The sequence below is a fragment of the Porites lutea genome, chromosome 7 (assembly GCF_958299795.1).
Source record: "Porites lutea chromosome 7, jaPorLute2.1, whole genome shotgun sequence".
NCBI classification, from domain to species: domain Eukaryota; kingdom Metazoa; phylum Cnidaria; class Anthozoa; order Scleractinia; family Poritidae; genus Porites; species Porites lutea.
The window spans coordinates 4,294,680-4,316,740 of record NC_133207.1 but is presented as its reverse complement, the minus strand read 5'-3'; the positions used below and the strand labels follow the sequence as shown (position 1 = coordinate 4,316,740).

General features: G+C 39.5%; 2 protein-coding genes across 2 annotated transcripts; one reads left to right on the top strand and one right to left on the bottom strand.

Moving 5' to 3' along the window:
• The first annotated feature begins 5,294 nt into the window (after positions 1-5,294).
• On the top strand, positions 5,295-16,918 carry LOC140943526 (DNA mismatch repair protein Mlh3-like). The gene is made up of 10 exons (XM_073392612.1): positions 5,295-8,469; positions 9,369-9,559; positions 10,726-10,885; positions 12,342-12,419; positions 13,021-13,310; positions 14,129-14,152; positions 14,293-14,371; positions 15,043-15,142; positions 16,164-16,221; positions 16,699-16,918. Exons 1-10 carry the CDS (start codon positions 5,499-5,501, stop codon positions 16,756-16,758), a joined length of 4,011 nt encoding a protein of 1,336 aa, XP_073248713.1. The 5' UTR covers positions 5,295-5,498; the 3' UTR covers positions 16,759-16,918.
• A 788-nt stretch (positions 16,919-17,706) lies between these two features.
• On the bottom strand, positions 17,707-19,398 carry LOC140942901 (uncharacterized skeletal organic matrix protein 5-like). Its single transcript, XM_073391919.1, has 4 exons — positions 19,107-19,398; positions 18,842-18,884; positions 18,344-18,470; positions 17,707-18,270 (listed from the first exon to the last, which is right to left on the bottom strand). The coding sequence occupies exons 1-4, from the start codon at positions 19,333-19,335 to the stop codon at positions 17,743-17,745; spliced, it is 927 nt and encodes a 308-aa protein (XP_073248020.1). The 5' UTR covers positions 19,336-19,398; the 3' UTR covers positions 17,707-17,742.
• Between the last annotated feature and the right edge of the window lie 2,663 nt (positions 19,399-22,061).

The window sequence follows — 22,061 nt, the reverse complement described above, 5'->3', positions numbered from 1 at the left end:
TTTGTAACTTCTGAAAATGCAGGTTGCGTAAAATGTGCCTTTCTTTTCGCCTGGCTTACCTGTTTATCCCACTAAACCTAACACCAAAATTTAAATTCTTGTCTATTTGTTGCCCCTATGCATTTCCTAAAGAGGTAGCAGGGAAAAATTGGATAAGTATAAGTGAAATTCATCTTGTTTGATCATGTCCTTAATATTATTCTTGCAAGGACTCTGCTTAATAAATTTTACAAGAAGAAATTTGATGCTGATTAAAACTGATCAGAAACTAATTTCTCCATGTGATATCTCTTTTAATTGTCAAACATTATGTAATGAGAATATGAGAAATGATGCCACAGATAAAAGGTCTTAATATAAGGAAAGGTTTTATTGGTATCTTGGTTTGTGTATGATGGGGTATATTTATCGTTTTAATCTCATAGTAGTCACTTTGTTATTGTCTTTGACCTTCTGGTTACTTACTGCTGATATATATCATGCAATGGTATCTATAATATAATGGGTGGGTGGGACCATGCATCAGTCACTAACAACAACTACAACTAATAGTCCCACACATAGCCTGTTCCAGGCATTCAGATTGTGGAGTGCAGCAGAAAGTCACTTTCTTTTATTACTTAATTGATTTGTTATTTAGTTTGTTATTTAACGCATTACATTTTCTTTGGGTTGTTTTCCTACTCATGTACCTTGTCGGTAACTGTGCTCACATTGTGGGTGGCTTCTCCTAAAATGTTATAGAATTTAATATAGCCAAAACCAATTGCAGAATTGCACACATTTTAGGCATCCTACTGACGAACAGTTCTGACTTTTAGATTTTTTTAGACTTTTAGATATTTCGAGGAACAACAATTTGCCATCTGTCCTCTTTAAATTGGGAAAAAATAAGGAGGAAGAGGGGGAAAAGGAGAGAGGAGGGAGCTTTGCTCTCATTCCCTACCTCATCCCATTTTTTTTTTTTCCTTCTCATATCTCTTTTCACCATCTTCACAATCTGAACGCCTAGAACACTGGCTATCCCACACAGCAAATGGACACCATGGCATGATGAGGACCTGCAGTAAGGCATCAAAATGCTGTGATCATGAACAAAGTGAATATTCTGGGACATAGAAGAAACAATCCCTATACAGTCAAACCTCTATTAAGCGGACACCTTCGGGACCTTCCCAAGCGTCTGCTTAATAGAGGTTGTAAAAATTGCGCGATGTTTGTTCACAATCAACATTCAACGGTTACCCTGTACTGTGATAAAGTTGAATGTTGTTAAACAAGCTATCCAGTTGATATCCAGAGTTCAAGTTCATTACCTTTCATGACCAACTTTAATTTGTTTGTAAATGCAAAAACATTAACTGACTTCAGTCCGTATTTCAAGGATGTAATCCAATGCTATTATTGTCAATTCAGTCCCGTGTCTGCCAAATAGAGGATTTCAACAATAGAAATTAGCCAAATACACCATATTTTTGTGTCCATGTCCGCTTAATAGAGGTGTCTGCTGAACAGGGGTTCATTATAGAGGGAAATATAAGACGTTAATTTCGGGACCCAGCTTAGTGTCCTGTTAACTAGTAGAGGGTGTCCACATTTTTGGGGGTCCGCTTAATAGAGGTTTCACTGTATATAGTTTGTTTGTCACTACAGTAGGAAATGTATGAAAACAGTGTCGAGATTATAGGTTGATTATAGATTATAGGTTGCAATTTGAGGGGGTTAAGTGAGTCAAGGGATAGCTAAGACCATCGCTGCTTAGTTCAAAAATTATTTTTTCGAACAGATGGAATGTTTAATGATAATTGAATAATTTATGCTTTGCTCAAGACAAAGAAACCTTTAGTTAGGGCATATGCCTTTAAATCGTATAAAGGTTTGAAAAAACACTTTGTATACTAATAAATCTATTGTGCAAAAATGGGACAGATTTCAGCAAATTTACAAAATATTCTGTTAAGTATATCTTTTTAAGAAAACTCAGTTAATTCAGAGAGAAATGTACAGATCTTAGCATGTGACTGAATTCTGCCAGATAAGGTCTTCAAATTATTCAGGTGGTTGCTTTTCATGAAATAAAAACAAAATCTCTCTGTAAAATGTAACAGTAATTTACTGCGCTTTTCACAAACATGCGAATTCTGAAGTTCAAAAGCCAACTGATGATTGCCTTTTTCGCTGCCGTCAATCATCTTAACGGACCTCTTAGGAAACAATACTTTACTTTAACGGGTTCAAAAGGTCATGGTTTGTGATTTGTGATTGGTGGATTTCGATCCCTTTTGTGTGTTTCAAGGTTCGTTGCTTGTGATCGTAATTATGATTGACAGCAGCGAAAAACGCAATATTTGACGGCGGCTTTTAAACTTTAGAGTTCGCATGTTTGTGAGGCGCAGTAAGCTATGGAAATGGTACTTGAATTTTATAGTAATGAAAAGCCTGCGTCACAGACAGTCTAAATCACTGATGGACTATATCTGGTTTTCTAACAAGTCTGGCTGCAACTTAGGCTAATACTGAACAGAGCGTTATGTTTTAAAAATTTCTTTTCCTCTAAAATGGCTGTCAACTTTTGAATTCATTAGGACTGTTGAATTAAAGCGTAGGCAACAGTAAGGGTTAGCCTTGTCCTTCGTTATTTATTGATAAAAAGATGAACTGTTTGTAACAAGTTGTGTGTGTTTCAAGTTTGGTCTGCTCATTTAAAAAGTTTTAAATCACTGTTCTTTACAGCTAAATACATTTCCTGTACAGTTGCTTGGGGTCAACTTCCACTATTAAACCTAGTGACATTTCTTTGGGGCCTCATGTTTCAAGAAAATATGGAATAAACAAATATGAGAATAAATATCTTATCTTCCAGCTTGTCAAAGGGACTACCCCACTATTATTTTCTTACAATGGCAAACAAGGAAAAAATGTTAGTGTCCATTTAAGCAGGAGAAAATAGGACAAAGCCTGGCTACTTTTCACTTATTATCATTCCCTTGCTGTATTTCTTGTCCTGATTCACTAACACAAAAGGTGCAATTTAATAACAGTCAGGATTTTTAGTCAATGTATTTTTGTCCTTTCCTTGGGATTCGATTCTGCCATCAGTTTACACGATGCAATTTTCCTGCTGAATCCATTGTGAAATGCTTGTTTCCTTATAGTTCATCTTACAAATTAATACTGTCTTGTCTCTTATTGCCACAGAGAATCATTTTCCTTTCTTGACTTTTTGTTCCACAAATAACACATGCTTGTTCACTGAGGAGGAAGAAAATTACAAAGATATTATCACGATTATTGTTTGTGACTGTCTTTATGTATGATGTTCACTGTGTAATATTTAATACCTCCACTGAAAAAGCTCTGACTGCAAAACATCCACTGATATAGCTATTTATTTTGCTGAAGAAACTTATACCTGGAGACTCTCACCCTTCACTTGCCAGCCTCATGCCAGCCTGTGTGAGAGGAGTAAAAAGGGGAAGAGGGAATTTGCAAGGGTGCACAAGGAGGGGGGAAGGGAATGCACCCTCCTCACACATCCGAATCGCCCCTTCCTCTTCCCCTTCCCCTTTTAACCCTTTAGGTGCCAATAGTGAACAACAACAATTTTCTCCTAACAACATCCATACATTGTCAAGAGATAAAGTTATGAGAATTAATAAAATGATCACCAAAGAGAAAATGCCATGACCTTTTATCACCTTCTCTCAACTAATTGTTAAGGGAAATATATGGAGATCAGTTTGGAGAATTTGTATGTGGATACTGGGGCTTAAAGGGTTAACTCCTGTCATGCAAGCTAGTCTCATGCTGGTGGAGCTAAACAGGGCTGAAAAAACACTGGAATTCCAGCTTTCATTTGGGCAACCAGCTCTCACATTTTATTCGCTGGGGGTCATTTCTTGCTCATCTTAGTTAATGATTTAGTAAGAAGATGACTTGCTTAGACCCTTGCCCATTGGGCAAGTTAATTTAAAAGTTACTTGCCCCGGAAGAAAATCTGCTTGTCTTTGACGACCAGACAGGACTTTTTTTGAGCCCTGTAAACTACGATCTCACGCCAGCTCTATAATATTGTGGGTCAGTTTCTCACTCATGGCAGAAAAAATTGTTATTTACAGCCCCAACAGAGCCGTTTTAAAAAATATAGAGTTAGCAACAACTAGAACCATTGATGAAAACAGAAAAGTCCATATGAATGATCGTAGTTTGTCAAAATCTTTGACTGTAAAATGAAATAATTTCATTGTCATTTTTTTAAGAACTTTGGAACGTCTTTGGAAATCATTAGACCTTTTCGGACATGATAGGGTCCTCTTAGGAAAATCCTGGCACTCTAAGGAAAAAATTTTGTACCTTTGCCTTGAAAAAATGTAGGCAGGTGTATAGAGACCTGAAAAATAACTTCTTAGGTTAAGAGGTCTCTTTCTTAGGCTTTTAGCTTTAGGCACTCTTATCCTCCACAGTGTTCCTATATAGCCTTTGAGCAAGCTCTCTATTTCAAGGGGCAAATGAAGTGAGCTGCCTGATAATGTGAAAGCGAGTGGCAAGCCCGAGAGTGACTTCCAAGAGGAGGAAATTGCTCTCAGGCTAAAGTGTTCCAGATCTGCTTACTTATAATTTACTTACCTATAGGATCATATTTCATGAATTCCAGGGGTCGTGTTTTGAGTCTATTTCTCGTCATCATATAATAATAACCTGTACCAGCCATGCTTACAAGTCTTACAATCAGTCTCCTACATAAACAAGGAAGTTAAAATGTACATGTCATGTCATTCAACAAGCTGTTACTTTACTAATTTTGGTATTTTTTTCTTGACATGATATTTAGTTAGTTTTACTAGTATTATGGTCATTGACACTGTTCTCATCATTGTCGTGGTTGTCGTTATCATCATCATCATCATCATCATCATCATCATTATTGATATTTTTTGTAATAATACATGGTGGTGTACAGCGGCAAATGCCACAATTCGCACTATAAAACAGTTCATCAGTACAGAATACTCTAAGTTGGATTTATTTCCGTAACCTATCCCACACTTTGATGACTGGTTGAAAATTTATTTTGAAATCTGATGAAATCCAAAGGGGATTGATAGCAAAAAATGCGTGTATTCATGCGATCACTTACTTTGCTTTTGCCTTTGCCACTGCAATCAAAATGATAAAGATCAGTAATATTGACCCTAAAAACGTGACAGTAAAGAGAGATAAATCTCAAAGAAAAAAGCGCTCACTTTTGCTTTTTCTCACGTTCTGTTCGAGAACCAAGATGGCGACCTTTCTTGACGTTATGTAAAATGCACGAAAAGTCTGTCATTTGACATACCGCAAAGGTTAGTGGGATTTGCCGCGAAGGTATTTTCAATATGGCGCCGACTTTGAAGCAGTTTTTTCGAGTTTTTCTCTTTCAAAGAAGAAAATGTGGGTATTAAAACCAGACAAACGGATGATGCTCTGTGAAAAGAAGCAATTAAATTTATCTTCGTGGAATGATCCGTCCTTTACAGGAAGAAGTGCGATCTCTCCTTAGGTCTGGAGTGGCAATAACTAACTTGACTCAATGCGTGGAAGAACTTGTTTTGAACAGCATTGACGCCGGAGCTTCTAATATCACATTGCGAGTAGATATTCCAAATTTAAAGATCCAGGTCTCGGATAATGGATGTGGTATCTCGTTTGGAGATCTGAAACTTGCTGGCGAGAGATATTCGAGCAGTAAATGCCACGTTCTCAAAGACCTAGATCAGTTGACCTTCTACGGATTCAGAGGAGAAGCTTTGGCAAGCTTGCGCGAGATCTGTGATGTTTTGGAAATAGTTACCCGCCACAGATCTTCTTATCAAACTTACTGCAAACTCTTTCGAAACGCACAAGTTTTGGACCTCGCTGAATCCAGATTCCCAAGAACTCAATCTGGAACAACTGTCACGCTTCACAACATTTTTGCTAATCTCCCTGTAAGGCGTAAATCAATCACCGAAGTACTCGACTTTGAACGAGTTAGGCACAGAGTTGCTTCTATTGCTCTCGTTCACCCCAAGACCGCATTTCTGTTGATAAACGACTCATCAGGGACAAAATGTCTTCAAACACATGTTTGCAAGTCATCTGTCTCCACGTTTTCCCAGCTGTTTGGTAACTACAGATCCAAGGGTCTGCAGCAAGTGTGTTTTGAGCACAAGGATTTCAAGGTGTCGGGTTTTATTTCAACTGATACACATCACAGTAAAAGCTTGCAGTTTGTGTTTGTGAACAACCGTCTTGTGCTCAAGACAAAGATTCACAAAGTCATTAATAGCATTCTTGGAAAATCAGAGCTATTAAGAAAACTCACTGCTTCTGAAGTAAGCAGTTCTGAACCAGAGGGCCCTCAGACTAAAGTAACCAGCCCTCAGAATGCGAAGTCCTCTGACAATCATGGTATATTTTTTCTTAATGTAGAGTGTCTGGTCACAGAATATGACATTTGTTTTGAGCCAGCAAAAACTCTGATTGAATTTCAAGACTGGGAAAGTGTTCTTTTTTGTGTTGAGAAATGCATCAAGGACTTCCTGACAAAACACAACTTTAGTTTGGACCCTGAACAAGCAGATTCTAGAGAAAATAATGATAGCCAAGAAGAGGAGTCATGTACGAGAAGTCTTGAGGCTTTTGAGTACAGAAGAGAGATTGAGACCAGCAATGTAAGGAGAAGTCTACATTCTTCAACTGTGTTTAGGCCAAGAAAGACTGAAATGGGACAAAACATGGGTAAGGAAGCCCAAACCAACCTTCAAAATGGACCTATAGTTTCACATGAGTCTGATCAAAATCACCAAGACAAGAATTTGAGTGATACAGTGGGATTACATTCTTCGCTATGTGCATCTGTGTGTCCAAGTTGTTCAGATGCCAAATCTGATCCACAAGATGATTTCTTCCACATGTTGGAAGGATCTGCATCTTCTGTGGACATGACAACAACTGTTGCCGAATGTTTCTCATCAAATGCAGCTGAATTTAAAAATAAACATTGCAATAAGAATCAAAGAGACCAAGTCAGTAAGAGTGAATTTAATAATACTTGCAGAGCTAACGATATCAGAACAACAGTATCAAGCAATGTAGTTCATAGTTCTAACCACCCTTGCTCATCACAGTCAATTGGAAGTTATTGTTTTCAGAATTTTCAGAAGACTTTCAATTGTCACTCTGGTATTGACAGTTCCCTGCATTCAGAGAGAAATATGTTGAATGTGCCGGAGAGTCACAGTAACAATAATGCATATAATTGTAGAGAATTTTCTCAAAATAGAAAAGCCTCTGGTTTATATTTATCCTTGGACAAGAAGGAGAATTCACAAGCTACAAATATTGGAACAGACGTGGTTTGTTCTTTTCATTCGTCCCCTGCAAAACTAAGAAGCACAGGAACACCCAGCACCACATCAACCAGACAAAGAACTAAAACAATTCCAACATTTACATCTCCACGCCCTATAACATTATCAGAAGTTTACACAAGGAAGAGATCTCAGGGAAGTAGTGAAGCTTCTGCAATAAACCTGGGACTTCTATCCAAGAATAGGAAACTCATCTCACTACAAGGTAGCTGCAAGAGAAGGAGCAAGAATAACAGAGATTTAGCAGGACAGTCCACTAACGCTAGCATCCGCAAATGTAATGAACAGAGTCTTAAGCACTGTGACTTACCAAAAACAGTAAATAAAGGTGAAGACTCTAATATATTGGCTTCCAATAGTGATGGCATGTCTGGGACAGCAATGGACCAAGACTTGACCACTAAGATTGGTGTTAATAACAATGATTCTGTTTCCCTGGTGTCCATGTCAGTTCAAAAGACTTCTGGTCTTGCTATTTCTGTCCTTTCAGATCAAATAGCTGCTGGTGATTCCATGAACCAGGTTTGTGATCTCAGTTTAGATGGCAAATGCAACCAGCCTCGGAAAGAAAACAGCAGTGACTCTGTAATACTCTCAGACCATAATGTCAGGAAACGTGACTGTTTCACAGACAGGTGTACAGAGCTTTTGTGTTCTTCAAATGAAAAGAAAGCTGAAGAGAAAGAGGTTTCTGTGGAGCAGTCAAAACAATGCTCAGCTTCATCAAATGCAAAAACCAGCATAGCCACAAGAAACCAAAGTAAGAACCAGGGAAAAGAATCTTATTTGAACAATGAGTGGTATTGTACATTTGATGCATCTCTTGGGAGAAATCTCTTCATTAATACCCGGACAGGACACTCCTCCTTTGTACCTCCCACTGATTTTTATTTTGTGCAAGATGATTGCAGTGAAATGTCTGGAACAGAAGGTCTGGAAGTTGCAAATGACTACAGGCAGCACATTCCACACCCAGTGGCCTCTCACTTGTCATTTTCTTGTACCCCTTGGCTGCCGAGAGAACATCGAAGACAGCAAATGCCTACCTGTGTTGATGAAGACAAGGAGTTTCCTAAAGGTAATTAATTTTTTAGGGAGTTTTTTCGCAACCACTTTTATTATACCATTACTATCACAGCAGGAGTAGCTCACTTGGTAAAGACTGCTTGACTAATAATTATTTGTATTCTTCATACAGTAGAACCTCCCATAAGCAACCACCCAAATTGTGTAGTTCCATGTTGTCGCTAAAAGTTCTTGATATACACCGAGTGGTGTAGTACAAACAGCAAAAAAATTGGCAGTTAAATGATTAAAGATAAAGATAACAACAATGGAAAACTATAAAACTGTCAGGCCAAAAAATTGTCAGTCACCACTTACAGCTATGTATGAGAGGTGGTCATTCATGAGAGGTTCTTATTACAGGGCTTTGAGTGGGATAATTAAGGTGCTTTGGATAGGTGGTTATGGGAGGTGCTTACACATGGTGGTTTGACACTGCTGAACTGGAGTTATATTAGGTTGGGAAAAAGACTAATGTTTTCTGTCTTTTATTATTTTGCATTTACGTTTTTAAAGGGGTGTCTTGAAAACAAAGACTCCTAAGACCTTTAAGACCCCCTAAGATCCCCCACCGAATGACTGTGAACTTTATTGATTAGGGTTAGGAAACTGAGTGACTCAGGTTTTGTTTCGTACTGGACAAACTGACCTGAAAGCTGATCAACGCAGTTTCCTAGGGGTCTTTGTTTTCAAGACACCCCTTTTAAAGGAAAACAAACTGTACAGTCAACTCCCTCTAAGACGGACACCTTTGGGACTGGCAGTAAGTGTCCGTCTTAGAGAGATGTCCATCTTATACAGAGTCAAATAAGGGGAGTAAAGAAAGGCAGGGACCAACTTTAGGTGTCCGTTTTAGGGAGGTGTCTGTCTTATAGAGGTGTCCATTAAGAGAGAGTCGACTGTATTTCACAGACATGTCACATGTGGCTGCAATGTACCAGGAGCACCATGATATTCAAGGGAAAGATGATAAGCTCTGTAAATGGACAGATGCTGATGCACTGGAAGCCTATGAACAGAATCTGTTGAAAATTGTATCAGACAATACCGTAGCAGACATGCTTGAATGTTGGCAGAATCCTGTGTTTCCAGGACCAGCAAGGGTGAGATCAAAAACTGATCGACTATCTTTGTAGAGCCGGTCCTTTTTCTAGACTAGAGACAATGCTGATGATAAATTGGAATTAACGTCCTGGTGTCTTGGGTGGGTGTGATTGAGGGGGAGGATGGTGATAATTATTATAGCATGAAGATAAATAAAATTTTTAGTTAACACAGTTAAGAACAAGGAGTGCGGGTGTGGTCAGCGGTCAGTCGTTTGGATCAAGCTTGGTCAGCCTTGCTTGCATCACCTCCATGTGCTCAGTACAACATCTTCCTGGTGGCCACTCTCTTAGTTTAGCCTTTGGATCATTCTTTTACCCCCATCCCTCCCCCCTTTATTCTTGCACTGATAAATCAGTGTGACAGGTGCCTGGTTCCATTGGCATGGGGGCTCAATTGGCTGGAGGCACCGGTTTGCAAGCCATGGTGGCGTAACTCTGTCTAGGGGCTGGCTTTGCCATAGGTGGAAGTCCCTGGACATCCCAGACACCCACCTCCACTAGTGACACAGTTGTTAACTGGTTGGAATTAAGGGCTGTGGAAAGTGAACCCAGCAATATTCATAGGAAAATAGAAGAAAAATAGGACCAAAAAAATCGCTAGCTGTTTGGTTCCCCACCTACTTGTTGTATTTACCTGGCAACTTGAAATTTTTAGTGACAGCACTGAATTATTTTCAAATTGCACTTAGAGGGATGAAATGAAACCAGTTACAGTCAGGCGAGGTCAAGCGTACCCCCATAGATTCCATTTATGAATTGATTGTTTCAAATATGAATTCATTTTTTGTTACTTCAACCAGATCTGCATTCCTGCAGGCATTTTGAGCAGTGAGGTTTGAACGATAATCTCAATGTATTTGGTCACATTGAAAAATCTTTGAATGGATGAAATTATTTTCCAGACATTTACATCAAATTCTAGAAAACTGAGCTGGTAGAAAATTTATAACTTCCTTGCGTGAAAATTCGTTGCTCATAATGCATGCAGGAGCTGAAATGTACAGCTACCAACGGATTCAGCTATCGCATAATAAATTCATTAATGGCATCTTGAGGGTTATGCTTGATCTGGGGACTGTAATTTCCTCAAACATTTTAGTAAAGGTTGTAGATGCTTAAACTTCTTGTACCAACTGATCTGCTTTTGTGTTGCTTGCATTAAGGGCATACTAAAGGCTAACAAACCAGGCAACAGTGCCAGGAACCAGATCTCAGTTCATAATGTGGTCCACCCATATCGCTTTACCAGAGACATGTTGGCGGGCATGAGGGTATTGCAACAGCTAGATGATAAGTTCATTGTAGGCGTTTTGTCGCAAGAAGGTAGGATTCATTAAAAGTTTGATGCTGAGAGAGCCAACAATGTTAGATCAATTATTATAACCAATACGTACGGGAATAGATGTCAAAAAGTATTTAGAGTGGTTGTCTCTAATTCAGTTATTACCTTTGGGTTTATACATTTCACTTGATGCTGTCAAGTGAACAAGGGACTGCTAACTAGAAGGCAACTCCTTGTTGTAGTAAATACATATTCAAGACTACATTTTAACCCCCTTGCTCTTAAGAGTGGCCCACAGAATTACCAAATTTCATTTTGTTAAATGCTGACAGAAATAAAAATTGTACCTTGTGAAAGTACATGTACTGCTGAAGAGGTTTCATTTGAATGTTCACACCAGAGGATTTCATCCACAGACTCAAAACTAAGGGAAAAAGTGGAGAACAGCTCCCCCCAAAAACTGTCGGCTTCACTAGATATATTGAACGGCAATGCATTATAGGGCGATTTCATAGTTAAACTTACCCAAGACGTACGACGAAGCAATTTTAGCAACATTAAACTAACAGGAAAAGGGAAACGAAATAATTTTTTGTCACCAGAACGGTAATTACCATGCTTTTCTTTTCATTGTCAGTTTACTGTCAGTCAACGGTCGGTAAGCTGTTGGTATACTGTTGGCCAACTGTGGGCCAACAAAAAAACCAACAGTCAGCTGACAGACTTTTAGGGGAGCTCTTCACTTTTTTACCAAGCTAAGGTGGAAACAACCTGCAACACCCCATCACCCACTCTGGAAGGGAAAGAGGGACCTGTTTGCAGTAAAGACAGTAGTAATGACAACTGTAAATCACTTAATTAATTTTATTTACTGGTAGGGGTTACTTGGGTTAATTTTTGCTGGGTATGTGCTGCTGGCCTCTCAGTGCCCCTACCCCATTACAGTCTATTCTGTGGCCAATAATAGACCATATCTTAGTCACTTTTGGGCAAATATGTACTTTTCACGATCCCAACTAGTTAGTCACTTTCTATTTTCATGAATTGACCCATTTTTTAAATGGAATGAAGAATACTTTATTTTTCACAGTACAAACATTCTGGTACGTTTGCTAACCGAAAATATGAAGAACCGTCTTACCCCCAAAAATGCAAAAAGTGCGACCCCATTCAACTAACTCTATTGAAAATGCAACCCCGTTATAGTTAATCCAGTTGTGAAAATGCGACCCCATCCAGTGGCACATTCCCATTAGCCTCTTATAAGGAAGTTCCTCCCCCCCGGCAAATTTTCCCCATTTCTTCTTTATGAACTATAAAACTGTAAAACAATGTTGAAAAAAAAATACTCCAGACAAACAAGATATAAACCTATGGTTTGTAGTCTACGTGATGCATTACAAGGCAAACGCAATGTAGGCAAGATAATTAATTAGCTGGGAGAGGCTTTCTGTAAGGCCAGTTGTTGCACAAATGAACAAGTCTTTTTTATCTTAGGAAGGGAAGATGGCTTGCTGGTTTTAGTAGATCAACATGCTGCTCACGAACGTGTTCGATTAGAACATCTGCAGTCAGGTAGGTGTAAAAGTCTTCTGTGTTTTAATTGTTTGTTTGCTTTGTCGTATTGCTTAGTATTTATCGATTGACGAAGAAAAATAAACTATATTTTGACATAATGAAGAAAAGAACCGGGGGTCCGTTTCAAAAAAGACAGCAGGGTTCAAAAAAGATGCTTTTTCGTGGTCGTGATTTTTTTGCTGAGCAAGAAACTTTTTAAGCTCACGTGCAAGTCATGAAATTATTAACTAAGACAGGCAAGCAAAATGAGAGAGCTGCTTCTCCAAGGGACATGCTAGACATGCTTTTTTTGCGCCCTTATTAAATTGTTGGTCGTAAAGTAGATTATTAGTAAGAAAATAGGTTATTGTTAATGTACAACACTAAGGACTTAATGACTCAAATATAAATAGGACATTTCCGAGTTCCAGAAAATCTCACTTTCAACAGGAGGTTAAATGCAAAACCTTTTTTGTAAAAATGAGTTTGATTTGCACGACAATAAAAAATCATGTTCAGATCAATAGTGTCGCACTTAACCTCGCTTTGAAACAGAGGCTTGGGGCAAATCGGAAATGGCCTGTTTTTGAATTGACTTGTGACGGATTCCTTTCCACAGAACTGTTTGAAGATGGCAGCAACAGCCAAACTTCAAGTGCAAAACCTCGCATCAAATCCTCACCCGTTTCTCCACCAATGGAGGTTACATTGTTTGGGGAGGAAATAAGACTGTTAAGAACATTTCAGTGCGAAGTGGAGCGAATTGGAATACATTTTGTTATAAGTGAGTCATCTGAGGACTCTGAAGAGACATTGGTGTTTGTTCATCGCGTTCCTTCTGTGTTAGTTGAACGAGAAGTGTCCGAGGTTAAACGTGGACGGCCCTCTGTCGCTGTCAGCAAAGTGAAGGTAATCGCGTTCGTCAGAACGCAGCCTAATCTTGTGTTCCTGTGGCACTAAGGCAGAAATATTCGAGCTATCATGGGCGACTGCAAATTAGCCGTGCCTATTAATTTTAACAGGGGCACCTCGGCCAGGAAACTAGACTTTTTTCGACTCGATTTCGTTTCGGTAATTTTTCCGTAAGTGACGAACGCGGATCCGTAATCAATGATTACCTCTAGTAATTATTTATAGGGCTGTGACAAGGCTGTAGTTAGATATTGCCAATAACACGTCTTTATACGCTAAGGAAAGGTTCGTACAGAGTCTTGAATTCTTGAAAAAGTCTTGAAATTTGCCCTCTTGAAAAATGGTAAAAAGTCTGGAGTTTTTATCAAAGCCACAACAAGTTCTTTATAAGTGAATTTTTTGTTTCGTTTTGGTCAAATCTTATTCAATCTCGTCCGTATTTTTGCAGTGCATCGTGGAATAGCTTTGTTTCTGCGTTTTTAAGGTCTCCATTGATCACCTATTTATTTGTTTATTTCTTTTCTTTTTTCGTCAATTTGGCAGGAATGCCGAACGCCGAACGGCGCTGGTATTTAGTGATTAGGGTTAGCAAACTAAGTGAATCTGGTTCATTTAGGGTCATTATACTGGACAAAATGACCAAAAACTTGATTAACTTAGTTTCCTAACCCTAATCACTCAACTTTAAAAATATTTGGCGTTCGGTCGACATCAGTTTGTCACTCAAATGTTTTAGTTTCGTTTATTGCCTTCAAAACTTACTTGTAAGTGTTACTATTCAATTGCTTTGCTCTTTTATTTCTCCTTTTATCCAGGGGCTAATCAGAGAACATCTTAAAGTAAGTTGTTACTCTGTAACAAGTGATATTTTTCTTATTTTACTCCCTATTTGATTCCCGTGCCTTGTACTTCGAACAGGTCTACCTGTATATAACTCTATGTGATTAATCTTTCTGTCTTCCCTTAAATTTATTTATAGCATCTATCAGTGACTTGTGGAGTGCCAGCACCGATTCCGAAAGTCATCTCTGAAGTTATCAGCTCCCAGGCCTGTCATGGTATGAACACTGTGTGGAGTTAATATATTCCTACCTTGACAAGAAAAAAGGTTTAACCGGTCCGGATCTGTTGTTCATACGCAACATTTACATTCCCCGAAGGTCTTGTTCCTCCAGCCCCCACCCCACACAAGAATTTTCACAAGCGTCATCCTTTTTTCAGGTGTCCAGCTGGCAACCCAAAAACAGCGTTTTCAAAATTATTCATTTTGAGAAGGGTTTTTTAAAAATTGACATTTTCGGGACCATTTAAACGGATATTTAGTTGCTAAGTACTAGTAATAACCAAAGGTTAGGGAGTGCGGAGGACAACGAACGAAGGTCCAAACGCTTTTGCTCCAACGCTGTGCTTTCCGTAAGTTTCACGTGACAGATGGTCAAATTGCGTTTTGTGCACTCCATTCATTCTTAGTGGAAGTCCAAACGAATGCCGGCTACATACATGCGACGCATGCGTAATAACAACCTGGCCCGGGTTGCTCGAAGCATGGTTAGTGCTAACCAGCGTTAAATACCATGGAAACCTATACATTTTGATACCTCTTAACCAACGGTTATCGCTAACCAGGCTTCGAGCAACCGGCCCCTGGAGATTAGGATTGCGGGTTCTTCTTGTCACCTGCAAAAAAACACCCACAACGTTTGCTTCTTTTCCGTTTGCTTGTGTTTAGGTGCAGTAAAGTTTGGAGAGCCTCTTGGTGTCAGTGAGTGTCAGGAGCTGATTGATCGCCTGTCCAAGTGTCAGTTACCTTTTCAATGTGCTCATGGCAGGTGGGTGGAGAGCTTACAGGAAGGCTTTAACCCCATGGGTGGGTGGGAGGCGGGGGTAGCTCTGGTAAGCACCTATTTGAAAGATTGTTTGTGATTCGCTGGGGAAACATTGTGACATAACAATGCCCCTATCCCTGAAAACAATACAATACAATACAATACAATAACTTTATTTAAAGAGGGAAGCGCAATAACCTATGACAGTTTTCTAACCTACGGCCCTCCAAAACAATGGAAGTGCAGACTAAACGGGAGCAATGAAATAAGAGGTTCAGAACGGTGCAGCTCAACCGGAAAATTAGAATTAAACCCCTAAAGGAGACCAGTCTGGGCGTGACCCACGCCTTGTTTCACACATAAAGGAGATCTTAATCCAACACAATATGACGGCGTTTGTTATTTTTAGTTAATTAATTTTTAGTTAATTTCTTTGCGCAAAACCCAAAGTGATATCGTTGCATGTTTGGGTAAAAAAATTGGCTTTGCGCCCTGAAAATCCAAACTGAGACCAAAATTTCGCAATTTCTACCCCTAAGCGACACGATCGGCATCTCCGTCATTTTAACGAGGGAGTTCTCCCCACCCACCTCCCGCCCCGAGGCTGTTTAAACGTGTAAGTCTCGTGTCGTGCATAAAGTCCTAAAGCAGTAAGCCCATATGACGGAAGCTACTGAGCGGCACTTTTGATTCAGTGCAGATATAAAATGAAAGTCAGTGCCTTTCTTTTTCGCGAGTTGCAGTTCAGCCTGCTTGGCCATCGCCTTCTCACGCGCCTATTAAATTTTCTCTTTTGGCAAGTTGAAGGTAGGCTTTCTCTCTGGAGGTATAGAATAGAGGTCCTTATTTAAGCGCGTCGTAATAGACATCAATTAGCGCCACTTAGGCTTCCACCCAGCGACGCAAGGTATAAGACCCTCGTTACAAAGGGTTGCAATGGGTTTAGCGTGAACTTTTAATTCAATATTATCATACTTGTACTCACTTTCTGGCTTTGCATTAACCAGTTTGTTTTCCTGCGTAGGCCATCTGTTATTCCTTTGGCGGATCTCAGGTTCTTAGGGCAAAAAATGACATCTCAGGTGAGGAAGCGATGGAGTTGCATTTTTAAAAACATCATCGGGTTTCTATTTTTATTTTTTCACTTTAAGTTTTTATCCACGTTTTCACTAACCGACATACAGCCTGCCTTAACACTCCACTTGGCATCCCCCGACCTCGTCCCCAGGGCTGTTCCCTAAAAAAAATTGGGAGGGGCCTTTTTTTTTAGGGAAAAGCCCTGGGGACGAGGTTGGGCATCCCCATCATTCGCCACTTTAGAAAAAAGAGGGAAACTGGGCCGAGATAACTTTCGCAAAGAGTTCTGGGACTATTTCTAGAACTGGCCAATAGCTGATCGGCGTGTCCCCAGTAACGCTCCCAGAAACAATTGCGGGACGCATTTCGGCTCCAGTTCCCCTGTCGTTTCTAAAGTGGCCAATTGCCTTTTTCAAAGGGATATTTGGCCAAATTTTTCTTGTCATCTTAAGGATATTTTCCTCTTATAAATTGACTTACAGCGAGAGGCTTCTCGACCAAAGATAGCAAGGCTGCGTTCCAAAGTTGCCCAAGGACACTGAAGATTTTCCACAAGACATCAGGTCTTTATCTTGTCACTTTTGCTACAAGTTTGCAATCGCATGTCAAGTTCATGAACTAACAAGACGCTCATTCTCATAGAGACGCTTGAGCCGTTTACGATTTTGTTTTAATATCAAAAGCTTACTTTTATTTGAAAGAGTACCTGCTGGAACGGTGTATTTTAATGGGTTAGAAGGTTATTAAAAATGTCTTTTGTATAATCTATTTTTGCGTGCCAGCTTTTACAAATCCAACACGACAGGAGTTGGTCGAGCAACTTAGCCTAACGTAGGATTTGTTCACACTAAACCGGAAAACTCTTATGCCGGCACGAAAACATTACCGCTTAGGGCTTCTGTTTACTCATGAGAGGTGATTTCGGCGCGATTTCTGTTACGGAGCGAAGCTTCGCCGAGCCGATCTTGAAAGTGGAGTGTTTCATATCGGATAGGTTCTGTGCCACACTTTGTGATGCGGAGGACCAGGGACTGGAATCCACCGAGACGGAAGTGAATATTCAGGAGTGAGGACTGGGATTTAGTTTACCAAACCCTCTCGGCCAACCGCTCCGGCTCGATTATCGATGTGTGTGAACGACTTGTTCCATTTCTGTGTCGTTGCTGTTTATACTATACTTGTCTGAACATATAGCTTTACTTAGTCCACCGATTTGTCGGTCATTAGTTTTGACAGTCTGGCTTTCTATTGCTCAGTCTCAATTCAGTTCTAATCTTATCAGGCAAAGATTAGGTAATTCTTGAAGCCAGGGAGACGGGTTTACGAAAACCTATTCATCAGTAACTGAGTTGGTTAGAACGCCATTTATATTTGTCCATCAATCCTTAGCAATTATCCGTAAGTATTTCACTTCCTGAGTGGGATGGACCTCTCTGAATTCAATAAAAGGGCACAAATAGTTAAAAATACTTTTATTGCGACATTTTTTTTCGTTTACAGTAAGGTAGGAGTAAACTGAGCTTACTTTACTGTATCAAGATATATCCCATGACTTTTATGTTTCTCGCTCCATTGTCGGAAGTACCTCCTTTAACAGCGTTGTTCCCACATGTGTTGGAATCGTCAGTGTGTCCTCCCGTTCCAAACCCAATTCTGGAATCACAGTCACCACAGTCTCGTTCGTTATTTCCAAGGATACCGATTCTTGCCTTAGCATGGGAGTTGGACTTGGTGCTCGCCGCATTGAACCCCTCCTTGTTGCAATTGGTTTGCAGGGAAGCCTGAGAACCAATCAGCTTCTTCCACGTGTTACGACCCAGTGACGTGGCGCGATACTTCCCGTCTGCGATCAAGGAATGCAGAGAAGCGGCCTTCTTGTTGATAACAATGAACTTGATCTGCTGGCCGATCTTCATACCCAGGCAGATCTTGGAGAAGGATGTGTTCCAGTAGGTTGGCAGTTTAGTCTCTTGATCGTCAAACCCGGTCTTACCTCCTGGAAGGTTATAGGAATTCTTGTTACTCCAAAACCCAGAGCTGTAATGAAAAGTTTTCTGAAATACAAACAAGAACTCATTAGCTTTACACTATATACATAACTTCCGTATGCCATTAGAATCGTTTTACCTTTGCGCCATTAATTTTCATGGCCAGCGTCCACCCTCCATCTCCGCATCCAAAGTTGCCCATGTGACAGTAAACAGGAATCTTTTGCGAACCAAACTTCAGCGTGTACACTTGGCTTTTGGTCGAACTACGAAAATGAAAATAGTGACTGTCAGGTTTACTTCACCAAAGATCATTTTTGCATTTCTGGACAACTCTTGTTCTTTCTTGACTGTGCGTCAAAATATTGAAGAACAACGTTTTAAGGCTGGTTTTGAAATAGAAAAGGAGAGTGTCTCTTGGCGATGATTGCCTTGTTATCAGTACTTGTTTGAACTTGTTTAGTAACCTTAGCTCCCACGATTCGCCTGTAGCTCGGTGGTAGAGCGTATGGACTAGTAACCTGAAGGTCATAGGTTCGACTTCTACTGGAAGTACGCGGATATTTTCTTCAGAGCCGCCAGTGTCTTTCACTTAAAAATCACCTTTCTCATGACATTACTGAATCTAGGAACTCACATGTGTTTCTCATACTGTTCCTGGCACGGGGAAGCGGGAACGGCTGTATGAAAGTAAAAAATTCTGGTGTTAATTAAGAACGACTTCATACGGGCTTTCTGGCTAAATAAAATGCAAAAAGCGCGACCATAAGACAGTTTTGTGGAAAAAGCGAAAGTGTATGATAATTCACTCGTGAGTGAAGTTTTCTTCTGGTTAGAAGCACTGCTTGTGGCCTTACAAACCTCATTGAGCTAAAAAGTCGTTCACAACTGCAACATTTTACCTGGTTTTTGTGCTATCCCTGGTTTGTTTAACTCAGCAATGAGACTTTCTAGTTTCGTTTGCAACATTTTAATGGCGTCGTTTGCGCTTGAATCCTGTAGAATGTTACACATCAGGTTGCATACCATCCTCTTGTCGTACGGCTTGGGACAGGATTGAGAAGCTCCATCGCCTTTGACGGTCATTACGAAAAACATTGCGAGAAAGTAAGCTTGAAAAAGCAGACGCATTTTGAGAACTTGAGCTAAACGTATCTTTTCAACAAGCAAATAATATAAAGGTTCTGTGACTGACCAGCTATTTTGACTAGCCCAGGGTTTTACATATGTTTCCAGCGAAGTAAAAAGAGATGTTTAAAATTCGGGAATATTTTCTTGCTTACAGCCTTGTCCAATCATCTTACTCCAGGTCTGTTTTTGCCTTTATTCGCCCCAGTACCTCCCTGTCTCACTCACAAGTGAATTTTTCACTTAAATTTTACTTGTTGTGAGTAACGATATTCAGGAAAAGCTAGGAAAGAAAAAACGAAGTCGATCTCTTTCGCCCAAATGACTTCGAGAACTGCCAGAACGCCATGGAAACTGTTCTCGGAAACTTGGTGTCTTCTGAAGTGTTTATTACATTCTCTCTATGGATACCTGTGGACACCGTTTTCGTCGCGCCTTTTCCATTATATCGTCGGTTTTCAACGAAATCGTCGCAGCATATCAACAATTGTTCGCTGGCTACCACTATAGGCGAGCTTGAGCGACGAAGACGAAGAAAACGGAAAAATAAAAAAAAAAACAGGTTTAAAATGCAAAAGAAAAACTCTAAACGTTTCACTCTTTTTGGCAGATGCCGGTTGCCAAACTTTATCGTTTCATCAATAACGATCGTCGCGACTTCGATTTCGTCGGAAATACCCATAGAGAGGCCCACAATCGTATCGCAGTAACCATTTCTACGACGTTCTAGTGAGAGACGCTCTGGAACAAACTTTTTTTCCAAATTAAACATTGCGTGAATGGCTCTAATGGATTCCCCTATGGAAAAATTTCACTAATCGATAAAATTATACAAAATATAAGGCAGAAAGGACAAATGCTGATAATTTTTAAAGCAGTCGCGACTCAATCATCATTCAACATTCACCGTCTTGTGATACTTTATGGAGGTTGTCGTTTGTTTGTCTAGAAAGAAATAAGCGCTCTGTCCCGTAGAGTAACTGTAAATGCCGTTCTGTACTTGATTTAGAATCCACCCCCAAAGAAAAAAATTAGCGCCCCTTGCGCTAAATCGAATCATTCCGATAACGGGCATGCTGACTTACTGAAAAATCTTTAAAAAAAAAAAACAGGCTAAAAAGGCGCTGTTGAAAAACAAATCGATATTTAGGCGATTTTCATCACGATTTATATAGATGATTTGAAATTACAAAACCCTCACATAGTGTTTAACTTTCATTACCCATTAATTTGAGGCAAAATAGACAAGAATCGGACAGACCATAAGTAATTTTAACGTGTTCAATCGTCCCACGTCATATGTGGCACGAACTTCTCAAACGCAAAGATCATGATTGGCACTCCATTAACCCCGTCTCAAAACACAAAAGGATCGATTAATCGATCTTTGTCTGTGAACATACCCTGGGCGCCCAAAGTTTTTTTTTTTTACTTAATTTCTGTTAGTTTCGGTATAAGGCGCAAAGCCGTAGCGCCGAGAGAAAAAAAACAACTACGTTCTTCTCGGGAGCTTTATCAAGCCGTAAGCACGGTCTATTTCATCCTATTTCGAGAAAAAACCTCCGGAGCAAGTGAACTGTGAACACAGATCATTGAATTAATTTTACTTACAATGTCAACTAACTGACTAAATACTTTTAAAAAAATTATTCACAGAATTAGCTTTCTATATATTTACATATTTCTATGTTCCTTTTTAAAAATATATTTTTACCCTTTTTTTCCTTTAACCTCAAAGCCACTTTTAAGGAGGAGTTATACCAGAAAATTTTAACATCGATCACGATGTTGCATTGTCGGTCAGTTAGCCACATGAACACACGCAAAACACTATCTACAGCACGCTAAAAAATTCGATTCTCTTTATTCGCTTTTATTGCCTCAAAGACGTAGCGAAGATAGTTTATATTAAAACATTTTTTCAGCTTTTAGATAAATATACAGTCTAATATAGAAGATAGTTTATATTAAACATTTTTTCAGCTTTTAGATGACTATACAGTTTAACAAGACTTGAAATGCATATGTTTTTAACAATCACTTTAAAACAATATTTTTGGGGGTTTAAAGAAATACATAACACAAACTTTTTCATACGAAACTACGCACTAACTTGAACAATATTTACGATTTCCCGCGAGTGACCGATTTAAAAATGGAAAAAGAGAATGCTTCAAAAAACGGGGATAATATTTGTTTTTACGGTAAACATGCTAATATTTCGTACATGCAAGGCTTTTCGATCATCAAAGTTAAAATTAAAGCGAAATTGAAAAGGAAACGACCGAGAAGTACTTAAAAACGTGCGCCTCAAAAGGCATGCATAGATGTCACATGCTCGAAAATGTTTCCTACCCTGAATGAAGCCGTTTCAGTTTCAATAAATTTTGGCCATCATTTTTCCATTTGCCATAGTCATTTGGCGATGTCGCTTCTGAGTTAATATTCACTGCTTAGGGACCGGTCATTATTTATCACCTGGGGGGGGTCGGAGGATTTTGGGGGGGATCACTTGATTTTTAGGAGAACAGAGGGGGGATCAGTCGTAACTGAGAGCCCAAAAGGGGGGATCACTGAAAATTTTGGAAGGATTCAGAGGGGGGACCACTCAAATCTGCTTGAACAATGCCAGTTTGAAAGCATACAACATAAATGTGCCCATTCTGCTGAGAGATGATTGCATTTGCAATCTCAATTTGTTCTATTAACACAACTTTATTTAAAAAACG

What these genes read in the sequence shown, in the direction of transcription:
- LOC140942901 (XM_073391919.1), bottom strand. Translation starts at nt 19,335, where the DNA reads ATGCGTCTGCTTTTTCAAGCTTACTTTCTCGCAATGTTTTTCGTAATG. An exon ending in GAACAGTATGAGAAACACAT is followed by an intron (nt 18,471 to 18,841) that starts GTGAGTTCCTAG and finishes TCATTTTCGTAG; the next exon opens with TTCGACCAAAAGCCAAGTGT. An exon ending in TGAAAATTAATGGCGCAAAG is followed by an intron (nt 18,271 to 18,343) that starts GTAAAACGATTC and finishes TTTGTATTTCAG; the next exon opens with AAAACTTTTCATTACAGCTC.
- LOC140943526 (XM_073392612.1), top strand. Translation starts at nt 5,499, where the DNA reads ATGATCCGTCCTTTACAGGAAGAAGTGCGATCTCTCCTTAGGTCTGGA. An exon ending in TCGCTGTCAGCAAAGTGAAG is followed by an intron (nt 13,311 to 14,128) that starts GTAATCGCGTTC and finishes CCTTTTATCCAG; the next exon opens with GGGCTAATCAGAGAACATCT. An exon ending in TAATCAGAGAACATCTTAAA is followed by an intron (nt 14,153 to 14,292) that starts GTAAGTTGTTAC and finishes ATTTATTTATAG; the next exon opens with CATCTATCAGTGACTTGTGG.